This window comes from Protopterus annectens, chromosome 3.part0, assembly GCF_019279795.1.
Source record: "Protopterus annectens isolate FY-2018-M chromosome 3.part0, PAN1.0, whole genome shotgun sequence".
NCBI classification, from domain to species: domain Eukaryota; kingdom Metazoa; phylum Chordata; order Ceratodontiformes; family Protopteridae; genus Protopterus; species Protopterus annectens.
In genome coordinates, this window is record NC_056731.1 from 1,910,521,102 (window position 1) to 1,910,537,393 (window position 16,292).

Below are 16,292 nucleotides of genomic sequence, written 5' to 3' on the forward strand. Positions count from 1 at the left end.
ATATTACTGTTGGGTGAGACAAGAACAGCATAAAAAGTGATGGATACAACTAACAAACATATTAAGACAGCTTAACTTCAAGTTAAGAGTGACATTGCTGAAATACATGCTTCACATTCTAACATCAGAGGAACTTAAGCTTAAAGGAAAAAATGTAGTATCTTACAAAGTTAATACTCAATATCGGAGACAATTATGCTAAGAAACATTTTAAAAGCAAAAGTTTAAAAATGAAGCTTTAAAAGTGTAAGAGTTCTGAAATGCTCAAGAAACTAGCTGCAAATGCACTGCTGTAAAAAACAATGTGAATAAGCCAGCTACATTGCAAGTAGATATAAATCAGAATGGTATAGGAGCTGTGATTGTATGAAGGAACGTATCCATCTGCCATCACCAACATTTACAGATGCACAAAATAGATGTGTCCAAACAGAAAAGGAAGTACTGTATGGAAGCAAGAAATGTAAGGTTTAGGGCACAGAAGTTCAGGTGATAATAGACAATCATTTGGAATGTCGCCTTGGAATGCTAAGTCCCAAAATGTGGAGACAATGACCGAAAATCCAAACATTCATATACTAAGCCTCAGACTGCCATTTCTCAGAATATTCCTTTTTCTCCAAGGTATTGCTATCCTAGGAGTTGGTATACATAAATTCAAGGAGTGTGGAGGGCTTGCCCTCTCTTCTACAAAAGGGGGGGTGGCATAGGGCCTTGCCCCCTTGCAAAAGAAAAGTTTAAAGGAGAAGAGAGATGTTTGATATTTGTTCACCTGCATTTTCAGTCCTTTTTCATGGTGTTTCAGGACTCAGTATTGTCAGCCCCTACAACGTTTAAAAAGAGAGCCAGAAACAGACCACAAACTCTTGGCAAGGCATACTCAAAAGTCTTTGTACACAACACCTCTTACATTACACAAGAATGTTACTTAATCTACAGAAATATGATCTGAAAGTTACATATAGGCCAGGCAAGGAGCTACTCATAAGATATTTGCCACAGAAGCACAAAGAACTGTTGGAAAAAGAAATAGAGAGATTTCTTCAGTATCATTTTAGTTAATAATGACACAAGCAGAAGAAAAAGTAACAATTTTGAGATGCACATGTGGTGACTGAATATGCAGCTACTGAAAAGTACTGCATTCAAAGGCTGACTTTATAAAAAAAAAAAACAAATCTTTAAATTATCACATATGAATTAGGCAATCATACATTTATGTAAATGAAAACAAACCATACGGACATACTTTTAGTTGCAAATATTATACATCACAAACCATATTGTCAGTTAAATCTTACACAGCTCATTCAAAACCTGACTTCTTTTAAACCTCGTTCCTCTTTTTGCATGTACTGTTCCCATAATTCCCATTTTTTTCTATGTAAGTTGCTCCTACCCTTTTCTAAAGATCCCAAATTCAGTTGTTTAGCTCTTGTTACTATATGCACTACTTCTAGTACAATTGGTTTTCTAGTAATTGTTTTTTTTTTTTTGTCAGCCACCATAATTAATCTCAGCAAGGTCGTAGTATGTCTAGGTGATTCCGATTCTGCACCATAGCTCAAAAAAATAATTTCTTTAGTTACAACAATTTGTTTACCCAGTATCTCTGACAAGATAGGCTCTCCCTATTTTTTTCTCGTTGCCTATACTCAGATATCAATCCTTAGCATGGAAGACAATCTCTAACCTGCAGTCCAAATAAATTATTGGCCTCTTCCCATTCTAACTTTCCCTCTCCATTTACTCCCAAAACCTTGGTTGTTTTGCCAGGTTTCTCCAATAAATTCCACCCCTCTTGCCTATTGTCTGTATCCCTAACTGCAGGCATCCCTATAGGCAGGATCTCCTTTCTCCATTTCTGTGTTGGCTTAGTTCTTAGAATAATTTCTGCTACTTTATGAATATAATATTCTGTATGGTAATTGTTATTCTCATTAAGGATATGCATTCAAAACCCCAGTCCTTCCTTCTTTCTCGAGCTTCCCCCATTGTATATCCCTTTCCACTCTGAATTATAGGTTTCTGCTTGTGCTGTGTATGAGCCTAGGAGCCTTAACTTTGTTGCTCTGAAATACCCCTTGAAATCAGATAATCCCAAACCGCCTTTTGACTCTTACAGTCTTCCCCTCTCAGATAAAATCCTTCAGCTCTTTATTAACTGCTAACCACAACTTATCCTCTGGTTGATAACATGCCTGACCTCTGTATAAAACTAAAGGGACTAGAAAGATTTTAACTGCTTGTATTTTGCTATCCATATCCGTATAACAGAGCTTCCAATTTCTCAGTTTTTCTATTATCTTTTGTTTAGTCTCTTCCCACATATCCTTAGCTGCCACACCAGAGTAAATTTTTAATCCATACTCCTAAGTACTTGCATTGAAAGGCTGTCTTGAGCAAAAATCATCAGCAAAGAAAGAAATTCAGTCATACTCTTCTTTCAGGGAAGAAATAGTTTGTGTTCACAGCTTAATGGCCAAACCCGACAAAAAAGTTCACAATCAAATGAGACAACTGCTTCAGAGGATACTTGAAGACTGGAACAGTAAAATACAAAGAAAAGGCAAGAGATGATATTCTGGCCGTGAATGTCATATCAAACAAATAAAAACAAAGCAGGGCTATGTCATCTGTAATTCATATCATAACAATAAACCAGAAAAATTATGAATGACATGCTCCACTGTTACTGTAGTTACACAGCATCTTTATTCATAAAGCACAAAAGGCACAGATTTTTTTCCATATGAAAGAAATCATGCATCTTAGATGTGTACTATTATTCCAAAGCCCCTGAAATAATCAAACTGACAGACACAAGTGTAATTAAAGCATACATTCTCAGGCAGGAGATACCCGTTGCTTTCACATTTTGACACTTGCATAAAACAATAGTCAGAAATTCAAAAGATGTGCACAGATGAGAATTTAAACATGTCATTGCCCAGTAGCTAATGAAAAAAATATTGTGATAAAAAGAGTAGCTGCAATTAAGGAAACCAGAAATAGTCCAATATAATCTCTCATGGCTCACATGTTAATAAGATGATAAAAGGCAAATTATTTACTTAAATTACGTTACAGATGCCCAAATAAATAAGCACAGAATAAAGGAAATGCTGAACGGATATCATCAGACATAAACCTTACTATGATACAAGACCAGATTTGGAAGATTGAAAGCTGGAAGCAAACTATGAATACAAAATTGCAGCCTGAAACTGTAGTTAACGATTAAAGTAGCCAAATCATGTTCCCGTACTTGCTCAAGGAGCAGATGAACAAAAGGAATTGCAAATGTAAAAACCTTTATGATCAAAAGTTGAACAAAGACTCCTGAAGTTGTGCTCACAAGTAAAGCTGCAGTGTAGCAAAAACAGAGTTAAAAGTGATTCTAAAGACTAAAATACTGCAATTAATTTAATAGCCCATGCTAGTATACAGTCAAGGTCAACTTTAAATGATCAACGAAGCAATGTGTTATCTCAGATTATGCGCTACTCTGTATATAATTTGCATATACAGACTCGTACACAGACACATAACATAGATTACATAGAGTATCTCTGGCAGATTAAACGGAGGTAGCAGAATATGGGGTGTACAGCTTTGTACTTTTAACTGCTAATGATCTAGTTTACAGGAAGCTACATGCTCCCCTTTTTTCTACAGATTTCATTCTGAGTAACGATATCCATGTAGTTTACAGCACATCCACAGTGACACAGCATAATTTTCTTGCCACTTAAGAGACTACATACCAGTTGATGGGTCTTTGGTTCTGAAGAACAGCCTTTTGATAAGCTTTTTACTTCCCTCTGAAGTTCTACGAATGACTTATTCACATCAGAAACTTTTTCATCGTTCAAAGCATTTAACTGCAAATGAGTTTGAAAAAGAAAATTCAGAAAAAACACAAACTGCCTTATTTACTTGATTTCATTCTTATAAAATTTCACTTAATTTTCTGAATGTATGTAACTTCTACAACTGAAGAGACAAATTTACTGCAATTGCAATCTAGCATCTATGGTCAGTAAAGCAGTTAGGCTTGGACTTTACACCACTACAATCATTGAGGGGCAATAATAATGTCAAAGATGGACTGCATATACATCAACTACACATAAAGCTGTAGCCTGAGGACTAAAGTGTTAGTTCATGTAAAATGCCAAATTACAATGAATTCTCTAATTTTGTTTAAACATACTTTCTGAAAGAAACTGCACCCTAGTAATTCACATTTTTTTTCCTGGCAAGGAAGGCAGAGGCTTGGCATAATGGATAAAGTTTTAACCTTACAGATGGAGGATACAAACTGATTCTGACCTCTGGTTATTGGCTGCAGACAGACTATGAACCTATAAACTGCATGGATGAGAAAAAATAAATGTTAATGCTGTCAAACTGTGATCTAGTAATAAAACAAAAAGTATTGTACACAACACCACAAAAATGTATCCTTTTTAACAAATTTCTAAAGAACCAAGAAACCTATGTGGTATCAGATTTGTTTTCCCTGTGCTGCGTACATTGATGTGATTTATTCATTCTGATACTACAGTAAAGATATCTAGAACCACACGAACCTTAATGGAAAGTGAAATTACTTTAAAAACACAGCTCTGAATCTACTTTACATGCTGCATGATTTCCCAGTCCCTGTCCTGCTAATTACCATCCAATAATAAAGGGGAAAGGTATGCCTATAGTAAAACAAAGTCACAAAGCCTTCAACTGCAGTTTAGCGGGATAAAGTTCTAACTACGGCTTAAGCAACTCAAGTTCAGGTGGCCTGAATGCTTGGGGGATATTTTCCAAGTACACCCTCAGTGGAGGGACAAGGCAGAGGAAAACATTTGGATGGTGGGTGCTTTTGGTCCACCAAACCACTGTATGGTGGGCAGCTCATGTGTGAATGGTTTGCAGGATGATGGTGGTGTGGGTTGCCTGCAGTGAAACAGGGAGGGGATGCTCCCATTCTAACTGCCAGATGGAGGCAAGAGCAACATCTCTCCAATGTTTGCCAGAATTATACCCTGCTCTGGAGGGTATTCACCACCAGGGAATGGATCAACCAATCCCAACTACAGCAGGCGTTATCGTTGACATGGTCGACAGGTGAAGCATAAAAAGTGACAAGTGGTAAAATGTCTGCAGATAGCAAAAAGGATTAAGGCTACAAGCTGTTACAATGAGCTCCTTTTTCCGATAGTACAGGGGTTTGATTTCCTCAGCCTTTGTTTTTCTGTGACCTTGAGCAATTCACTTAACCAGGCAGTACGTTGGAGCAATTGGGAGTTTAGGCCAAGTTCATAGTCTCCTGGACTGCATGTCTAGTAACTAGCAATAAACCTATGTACAAAAATAAATCTGAGGGAAAAAAGTGAAACCACTGGAGTCATCTGTGAATTTGCACCTGCCTCTTGGAACATCCTTCCTTCTCACATTACTTCCTTGCATGATCATGTGCAAATCAAGAAAAATATTTAAGGAGCACCTTAAAAATGATAAACGTTCTTGCTTTAAGGATAAAGGTCAACCATTATGCAGATACACAGACAGAAAGGGTGCCTAAAGAGACTCTGGAAATACCTAAATGGAGTCCAAGCAGGTTCTGTTTTTCACCAAGTGTTTTTAGACTTGCGGGACTTCCAAGATGGCTGCTTGCTGAGTAACAAACGGCTAGTTTCAGCTCTTCCAGGGAGAAAAACTCAGAAAAGCGACAGTGAATTTATCTTTTGGGGTACATTTCAATTACTGGCTTGTTAAAGAATTCTTTAGCTGTTCAGTAAAAAGCATTTCAAGCTCCAGCTTTGGTGCAAGACATGACTTCCAATAACCTAGAGGAAAAAATACATTGAATGTGCTCAGAGCTGATTAAAATAAATGAAACAGTGATGGTATACATCAACTCAAACTACAAAAAGGCTGGAAAAATAAGCTTTAAACAGACATTTAGATGTGCTGATAAAAATGTAACAAATCAGAGGCTGAAATGAGGAAAAGGCTGGCTGAGTAGGAGACTGCTCAAGAAGATATGTTCCAAAAAATGGTAGAATTAGAGGAGAGCGCACATAAACAAAACCTGGGGTTTTCTGCTATGCCAGAGAAACTGGAAGGAACAAAAATAGAGTATTCATTTTATGAAAGCACAAGTAAGCAACTAGACTGGTATTCCACAGCAGGCATTAGCTGAAAGGACGCAATGTGTACATGTTCCAAACCTGGCCTTGAAAAAGCAGCAAATACCTACAACAGTAAGGATGCAATCTAACCAGCAGAAAGAGCAGATTCTGACAAAACTGTAATCAAACAACTACAATATGGTATGCAATGACTGTATGTTTTAAGGATCTGAATTCTTAATAGAGCAGGAGACCTGATTTGTAGTTTATTATTTTGTGCACAAACAAGTAAATAATCTGTACTGTGATGAAGACTTGTTGGACAAAACTGCTTAATGTATAGGTGCAATGGTGTATTAAATCTGGAAGCCCAGATTCGGTTTTGGCCATTCTGACAACTGTGACAGAAGGAGAAAGTACTAAATATTAAAGACGATGGAGTGTTTATGGACATGATACTCACTGTACACCAGGTAGAAAAGGAGCAAATTTATTGCAGCAACTGGGAATGTCGAATGATAGCTGTGAGATTCAAGCTGCTGTATCTGGACATCTTCAGAATATTTTTTCCTGGAGAATTAAGGTAATTTTTGATGCAGAACAAGTTTAGGAGGAAATACAAAAGTTTGCCCAACAAAAAGTGGGCTATCAAACAGAAGGGGACTCTGCTTCTTACTCTTCTGATAAAGCTCAGAGAGACTTCACCAGTGGCACCCTTATTCTTTTGATAAAGCTGACAAGAGACTTCACCAGTGACACCTTACCAAAGTTCCACAGGAAAATGCTTGAGAAATGGAGAAAAGCACAGGAGTGGACTAGAAGAACTAAGAGTACATTGGAAATAAACGAGACTGGTGGGCCATGGAGATCAATGGGAAGAAAACCAGCTACTCTGAAACTAATGAATAAATGTGGGATTATAAAGCATCAATCACATTTATGAAATATGGCTGAATAATCAATACTGGAAACATTGGACTTTACCTTCATTTAACTTGTAGGGGGCTCCAAAGCATTTGCCCTACTTCATGCCATTAATGTTTGGAAGAACATTAAGTGGAAGGGAAAAGGAGGGAAAGAAGTAACCAAGCAAAACAATGTTTGTGAAATATTTCATGGCAACACTGCATGTTATATGTACTTCCAGCTATTTTTGTGTTACAAGGATACTAAACAGGAACCTTTTTTCCTTCTTTAGTTTTAAGAAATGTAAGCACTGCAGTGTGAAAAAGGGAGAAAGCCTGGACAAAAATAAGACAACAGGCTGCAATCTTGGGTTGCTGACGTGGGGTGGGGTACAAATGTACACAGATCATGACACACGTAGATTTAATATCCTTTTTCTTACTTTTTTTCCATACGGGAATGAATGGATTAAGGTCATTGGCTCTATCTAACATGTTTTAAGTTGAAGCAGATAAGAGAACACTGAATGTAATGAAAAGTTTTCCTTAAGCAAGTAAATGTTCACAGTGTAACATAAGCTTGTAGCTGAAGGCAACTGTGTGTCTAGTTCTTATATTTCTATAGAAACAAGCCGATAAGTGGGAAGTACTTTAAGACTAAAAGTTAATGCTCTCTGAAAGCATTCAAGTTGTTTTACATCTGGGAGAAGAATAAAGACAAACAAAAATCTGACAGCACTTAGTGTAAGTAGAAGCACAGGCTGTACCATGCGTCTTAGCATGGATAACCTTAATTATATGTCAATTAAACCCTGTGAGTGTAGCCATCAATCTGGAATAATTGTTCATATTAGGAGAATTAAACTTAGTTATTGGAAGATTGTACATAGTTTTGCGGGTTTGTATTAATACATTATGGGCGTATTCTGGGGATGTGCTTGTTCTTTTGTTTGAGGGCTTTCATTAAAACAAAGACTCATGGAAGATGTGACATAGGTTCAAATGGACATGACAAACTGTATAAAAGATCAACCTGCCAAACATTAATACTTGCACGTAACACACAAGCTGAAAATATACATTTAAAAAGTTGTTAAACATAAGAAGTTATTGTTCCCACTTGTTATCAAAATGGCATCTCCTTCCATATTATCTTGGAATGTAAACGGTCTCACAGGTATCTACAAAAAAGAATAAGTTGCGAACTATATTAAGAAATGCAAACAGCTATGTTACAGGAGACACATTTGGAAAGAAATGAGCATATGAATTTCATAAAGGATTTCAGAATGGTTATTCAGCAGAATATCTGGGACAAAGGAAAAGGGGCATTCCTTACATTAATTGCTAGAGGGGCTCCAATTATAAAAGAGGAAAAAAAAAGATCAATAATGACAGATTTGTGGCCGTAAGGGGCTACTGGCAAGGAAGGAGGATGATGCTGGCATGTACTTGTATTCCACCTAAAACTGCTACAATGCAGCTTAAGAAAATTCTGGGAGAAATATTCAGCTTTCAGCAGGTAATATTACTTATAGGTGGGGACTGGAACCTGACTCACAAAAGTGAGAATGTATCTTTTGGGCCTAGAAAGGAAAATACAACAAAAGATAAATTTATGAAAATATTTGGTATGGAAGATGTGAATTCAGTACTAGTAACTCAAACAATTTACATAGTACCCAAGGTACAACAAATGGGCTAGACTACATGTTAGATTTTATGAATATAAATCTGAAATTAATTATGTTGTAAATATGCTGAAAGAAAAGGCTTGCTTAAATGCAGAAACAAAGTTTAAGTAAAATGTGATCAGCAGTCATACTAAATGACCATGGCCTGGAAAAGGAATCTGCTGAATGGACATTATTCCCTTACAGACTCAAAGCAGGATATGTATGCAAGAACAAAAATGCAAAATCTGCTTTTAAAGAACAATGACATGTTTTTCTGCATGGAAAATCAGGATATGACATAAGAACAGATGTACTTTTATACAAAGATCCAAATAAAATACAGGATGTTCACACCGTCAGAAAAGCTGATCTCTGACAATGTGTTTTCTCAAAAATATGTTTTTCTTCATAAAAAACAGGATATGCTTATCAGCATTGACATAAGAACACATGTTTCTATACACAGATTCAAATAGAATACAGGACAATGTGTTTCCTCAAAAATATGTTTTTCTACATGGACATCAGGACACTGTTACAGGATATTCACACTGTCAGAAAAGCTGGTCTCTTACAAGACATTGTTAAACAAGGAAGTTTAGTATTGTTTCTACAGGATAAGCAATTCTCCAAAATATGTTTAAAAGAGTATATAAAGAGCTGTATAAATCCAGTTGTTTAGGGATATGGTAGGAACACATTTGGTGTTCTGAGGTAAATGTTATATCTCTCACATCATCTGTACTATATGAGAAGTAAAGTTGGAACAGTACTTTTAAGCTGCAACGTGGTTTCGTTTGATTTATTATAAAAAGTTATTTGTTACTGCTCTTTAAAGTTGATGCTGCAAAGTATATTCTCTCATCAGTGTATATTCTGCAAGTTTCTGTATGCAACAGACTGTGAATGCAAATATAATCAGACTTTGAATTTTAGCAAGAATCCAGCCAGCAAGACTGAGTGTCATAAGAACACTGCAGATCCATCACACCAAGCAAGAAGCAAGTAAGAGCCATATAATATTTTTTCAATGGTGAGGCAGCTGAGTGACTAGCACCATATAATTTTTCAATGGCAAGCTAGTCTGCATTTGAACCTATAATCTGCATTCAAACACAGGAGGAGTGATGGTAAGCCCTGCAGAGGGTCACTTCAGTTAAATTGCAGTAACTAACATTTGTACGTATGTGTCAATTCTGAACAGAAGTATTCCAGTTTATGCAGCTTGCAGTAGTAAAGTTTTTTAGACGTCTACAATCCGGAGTGAGACTAGTTCAAGAAATTCGCAGTGCCATAAATTCTTCAAGAAAAGGGGGATATCCACTAGCCCATCAGTCCAGTGCCTGTTGTGCTTTCCCAGCTTCTCAAGTGACTCTGAAAAATTTCCAGCCATCTGCAATAGCAGCCTGATCACCTGTTTTCTTGCTAACTGGTAAGACTTTTTTCTGTGTCACATATTTAGTGCGGATGATGTTAAAACAGTTTGTATATTCTTAAGAGAGTTTTTATATTCTTAAGACAGTTTGTATATTCATATATAGTTTCTGTATTCCTAGACAGGTTGTATATTACTAGATAGTATGGATATTATTTATAATTCATGCAGGAGTAAACCAAACTTTAGTAAATTGCAATGTTGGTATACACAGCACATTGGTAAATGTAAAACCTTATTAGGGCAGGTTGATAGTAAGGCATTATGCAAATGTATTACAATATTTGACTGGTATCTCAAAGAAAACCATGTGAAATATGACAAATGTTTATTGTGTGCTTCAACAAAAACTGCATTTTGTGTATTATGTCATAAAAATATATTGCATCATATTGCGAAAGAAATAGACTGTAAAGACAGATCTGAAAAATTAACTAAGGGTAAAGTGTTTCCATTACATTCTGATGTTGAACAGTTATGTCCTGTCACCACATGTGAGTCAAATCAGTTACTGATAGAACCCCTAGTACATTTTGTTACAAAGCAATGTAGTAAACTTCTAAACGACAGACACAATGAGTTCAGGAAGCTTAGACAAGTTATACATACATCTTTTCAAAAGTGCATAGGAGTTTCAAATTCAGCAGAACAGCTTACTAAAGAATGTCAGAAAGACCATGCAACATCACAGGAAATTCAACAGAAGTTGCAGGGTAAAGAAAATAAATTAGCTGAACTGACAAAGACTGGGAACTTCCTACATACACAGTTAATCTGTGCAAAAGAAATATATTTTATAATATGTTTATGTTTTGAAAATGGTTAAACATACATGGTAGGATGGTAGGATCTGATGTCTGGACAAATCATTCTTAAATGTTTTACTTTCATTCAGTTAAAGCAAGACATCTATCAGTACTACAGTAAAGTAAAGCATATGAATGCCATTCATTAGCATAGTCAAAAGGTAAACAAAACTGTTCTAATGTATAAAATTAAATAAAATAGATGAGTAAAATTTAAAGTCACAAGACATGACATGCTTGTATAAAGATATACATATACAAGACAGACATGCATGTGTGTTTTTTCATCTAGAGTACATCTGTTACAATACACAAGAATAACAGGCAGACAACAGCAAATATAAATAATATAAATATAAATGTGTTGGTTAAACTAATATCTATTTTGTTTTTTACAATTTGTTTATAATTATATAGTAACACCAAACAGTTAAAGTTCTGAATTTTAAAAATAAAATCACAGATGGCATTAGTCAAACAGTTTTTGTAAAATTAATGGCAGGACAGTTAAATAGTTAAATAATTAAAAAAAAAAAAATACTGAAATCCATGTAAGGTAATTGTAAAATGATGTCTATTTATGTTGTATAAATGCATAGTTATGCAAATCACAATCACATTAAAGGAAAAATGCCAAAAGAATTAACTATAGTTTACAGAGTATGAAATGTGAGCTCAGACCTTCCTAGACTGAATGAATAGTTACAGGAAATGCTGGAAAGATAAGATAAACAACAAGACTGATTGCCAGGCAAGTAGCTTGAGTTTTTCTAAAGCATCATTGTTATTAAAACATAATTGTTAAAATGTTTACAGGCAACACTATTTAGTAATTGTCATAAAATGCCACAATTGTGCATAGATGTCACTGATAATCTGTTTGCAAGTAAATGTTAAAAGGACAAAAAAAAAAAACCTCAGTTGCATCAAGTACAGCCAGCAAATGGGCTATAGTATATATACAGTTCAAATCAATTGTGCAGGAGAATGTAAATGCCTACTAGTGGTAGTAAACAGCAAAAGCTTTATAAAAAGTTATCAAGTCAGACAAAAGTTCATAATTTAATAAAATAAATGTATAACCATAGTGTTAGGCTAACATACATTCTATTTTCACAGCATAGGGCAGGTAAACAGTGCTGAAGTACTACAGGGGGAGGGGTACTTTCTCAGTTTTACACTGACTGTATAAGAGGGAGGGGCACTTTCTCAGTTTTACACTGACTGTATAAACAGACTGTGACAAGGGTCTGAAATAAAGCTACATAAAAATAAATAATAAGGGTCTAAAATAAAGCTACAGGAAAAAAAAAATATCTCATTCATTCTTGACAATACTCTTTTAGGTAGAGGGAAAAACAGGTATTAGTGTATTAGAAATACTGGTAAACTGGATTAAACCTGACAGGATAAGATATTTTACAAGTTGTTAATAGCTATCATAATGGTTATTATTGTATTGTTTAGTATTAAATTGTATTTACAACCTGTTAAACGTAAAGCTATACAAGAGATGGTTTAAAAAAACAAGAGATGGCTTAAAACTGATTACAGCTATACAAGAGAGAATAAAGATATGCAAAAATGCATAAATGTTTCTAATAGCAAGAATGGTCACTATTTTTAATATGTTTTTGGCAAAACAATGTTGGTATAAAAAGCATGAATATTTTTAATAATTGTTGAGTATGTAGTTTAAAATAACAGGACATATGAATTTGGTATCAATTCCACTAGATATTTCTAAAGAGACAAACATTTTCCAAGATTTTGCTTAATATTAATGTTATTAAATTTGTAAGATTAGACTAAATGTACTTTATAGTCATTGTATGTACAAATGAGATTAATGTCTAGTAATAAATATGTGTGAAAACCATATTTAATAAAAAATGGGTCCAGGGTACCTACTAGATTGAAATGCATGAATAGCAAACAGTCTGTGTAAATACATACTGTACAGGATACATCGTAATAAGTTCAAAAGTAATTTGTCAAGTTGTAATATCATTGGTTTTACCACAGTAAAATAACTGCTTTCAAATATTTATTATCTAAGCCCAGTTCAGTACTTTATCAAGATGTTAATGGGCAGTTCAAAGACATGACCACAATGTTATGGTTAAAATGACATTGAAATTGTGTGTTTTCAGCAGTGTATAAATGCTTGCAGTAGCACATGGTTACAGTCTCTTATAGTTGGTTCAACAGTTGCAAAGAGTTAATGAAACAGTTCTAAGTCATAAATTAAATTCTGTGATTGCAAAAGAATAAATTGATCAAGTTAAAAAAATAAATAAATAATAACATTAAAGCAGACACAGCTCATAACTGATAAAATATTTTCACAGAATGGTCTGCAAAAGAAAAAGTTGTTAAATACATTCAGTTTTGGTAGTAATACTTAATATCATTGTATTAACTATGTAAAATTGCATTTTGATTTGTTGTATCAAACTAAAGGTTTGTTTCTTAATGTATTTTCTATATAAAATGTTTTGAGTATGTTTAAAAACAGAGGGAATTGTTAGATTTTATGAATATAAATCTGAAATTAATTATGTTGTAAATATGCTGAAAGAAAAGGCTTGCTTAAATGCAGAAACAAAGTTTAAGTAAAATGTGATCAGCAGTCATACTAAATGACCATGGCCTGGAAAAGGAATCTGCTGAATGGACATTATTCCCTTACAGACTCAAAGCAGGATATGTATGCAAGAACAAAATGCAAAATCTGCTTTTAAAGAACAATGACATGTTTTTCTGCATGGAAAATCAGGATATGACATAAGAACAGATGTACTTTTATACAAAGATCCAAATAAAATACAGGATGTTCACACTGTCAGAAAAGCTGATCTCTGACAATGTGTTTTCTCAAAAATATGTTTTTCTTCATAAAAAACAGGATATGCTTATCAGCATTGACATAAGAACACATGTTTCTATACACAGATTCAAATAGAATACAGGACAATGTGTTTCCTCAAAAATATGTTTTTCTACATGGACATCAGGACACTGTTACAGGATATTCACACTGTCAGAAAAGCTGGTCTCTTACAAGACATTGTTAAACAAGGAAGTTTAGTATTGTTTCTACAGGATAAGCAATTCTCCAAAATATGTTTAAAAAGAGTATATAAAGAGCTGTATAAATCCAGTTGTTTAGGGATATGGTAGGAACACATTTGGTGTTCTGAGGTAAATGTTATATCTCTCACATCATCTGTACTATATGAGAAGTAAAGTTGGAACAGTACTTTTAAGCTGCAACGTGGTTTCGTTTGATTTATTATAAAAAGTTATTTGTTACTGCTCTTTAAAGTTGATGCTGCAAAGTATATTCTCTCATCAGTGTATATTCTGCAAGTTTCTGTATGCAACAGACTGTGAATGCAAATATAATCAGACTTTGAATTTTAGCAAGAATCCAGCCAGCAAGACTGAGTGTCATAAGAACACTGCAGATCCATCACACCAAGCAAGAAGCAAGAGCCATATATAATATTTTTTCACTACACAGAAGTTATATTTCACAGAAATACATGCATTACATTAAAAGTTTTGATACACATGCAATAACTATTCCAGATCACAAGCCAATAATGGACAAGATAAAAACACATGGTAATGAAATAAAAATGAGACACTGGCACTTCCCCACCTGTCTGTTAAAAAGAGAGGAATTTAAAGAATGGGTAGGGGAAATTATTCAGGTGTTATTAGGGAAGTTAGAAATTTTTTCATAAGATATTGCTAGAGTGTAGGATAAAATGAATGTGGAGTTTAAAATAAGGTAGAAGTAAAAGAAAAAAAATGTGGTTAAGTAGTAACAAGAATTAGTGGTTAAGTAGTAACAAGAATTAGTGGTTAAGTAGTAACAAGAATAATTAACAGGGACTGACAAACTAAAGGACTGCAGAATAAGAGGCCCAACCTGGATAATATGCATGAATTTAGAAAGACTGCTGTCAAGGAACATTTTTTTTGGCACTTAAGAATACTTTTTTACTGATGTGGAGGATGACAACTGTTGTAATGGAAGAAGCCTCTTTTTGGTAAATAGTAGAGGTAAACTTGCCTTCAGCTGAATTCTTATCTAAAGTTATTGTGAAGACTGGGTGAAGATAGATGAAGGCTGCCAGCCTAGCCAGACAGAATTGTATACATAATTTTATCATTTGTAAATATGAATGTTGAACTTCAGACTTGTTTTCTTAATTGAAAGAATATGCTGTGAAATGTTGAATTTTAAACAATGTAGCAACATTGCCCTCTGCTGTAAAGAAAGCTAAGTCAAGCATTTCTTGTCTGTCCTTTGAAGTTGAAATTATTTCATGCCTGTCCCTCTGAAGTTAGAATTTGGAGTCGATGAGTCTGGAGTGAAGCATCCTACCTATTGTTTTAACTTAAGGAATAATTGTTAGAGTTTACATGTGGAATGTCTTTCATTGCTGTAGTTTCCTGCAGGTGCAAGATAACTATGTAGTATCTGTTAGCATGGGAACAGCAGAAAAGTGTAAAAGAAATGATGCAATGGGAACAAGGACTGCAACAGTAATTTAAAGAGAGAGAATCAGAAGGCATTAAGCATTTTTGTCTTGACTATCCAACTCAGCACTGCCTGCGTTCTATATGCAAGTTATTTTAAAAGTTTGTTTTCTTTTAGAAATAGCTAGGAACTAGCTTACCTAGATGATATTGCATCTACAGCCATTCCTGGCCAGAGCACCTTCAGCATGTCAGGGAGGTGCTGGGCAGACTACAGAGGGCAGGGTTGACCATTAGGCCGAGCAAATGTCAGGTGGGTACGGGGGAGGTCTCCTACCTAGGACAGAGTGGGGAGTAGTAAGATAAGGCCAGAATCTACCAAAGTGGAAGCCATTCAAGCATGGCCTGCACCTGTTACTAAAAAGCAGTCGAGGGCATTTTTAGGGACAGCAGGGTACTACAGAAAGTTCGTCCCCAGTTATAGTACCATAGCTGCTCCCCTCACAGAACTGACAAGGAAGAACAGGCCAGATAAGGTAGTGTGGACCCCAGCAAGTGAGCAGGCATTCCAGAAGCTTAAAGAAGCTTTGGAAGGACACCTTGTGTTAGCCAGTCCAGATTACAGCAAATAATTTGTTGTGCAGGTGGATCCTTCAAACCATGGGGTGGGCGCTGTACTTAGCCAGATTTCTTCAGAGGGGGAAGAGCACCCAGTGGTTTAGCTCAGTCGTAGGCTACAACCCAGAGAGGAATGCTATGCAGCTGTAGAAAAGGAATGTCTAGCTATAATGTGGGCATTGCAGAAACTTCAGCCTTATCTGTATGGAAGGAAATTCACTGTT

At 35.2% G+C, this 16,292-nt stretch overlaps 1 protein-coding gene across 2 annotated transcripts in view; it reads right to left on the bottom strand.

Annotated features, from left to right (window-relative positions):
- Positions 1-16,292, bottom strand: part of RBIS (ribosomal biogenesis factor) — a 165,198-nt gene that overhangs the window by 51,984 nt on the left and 96,922 nt on the right. For both annotated transcript variants that reach the window (XM_044065995.1, XM_044065994.1), the window contains exon 3: positions 3,768-3,884. In XM_044065995.1, the coding sequence (XP_043921930.1) occupies positions 3,768-3,884 (117 nt within the window). The remainder of the gene's footprint in view (positions 1-3,767; positions 3,885-16,292) is intronic.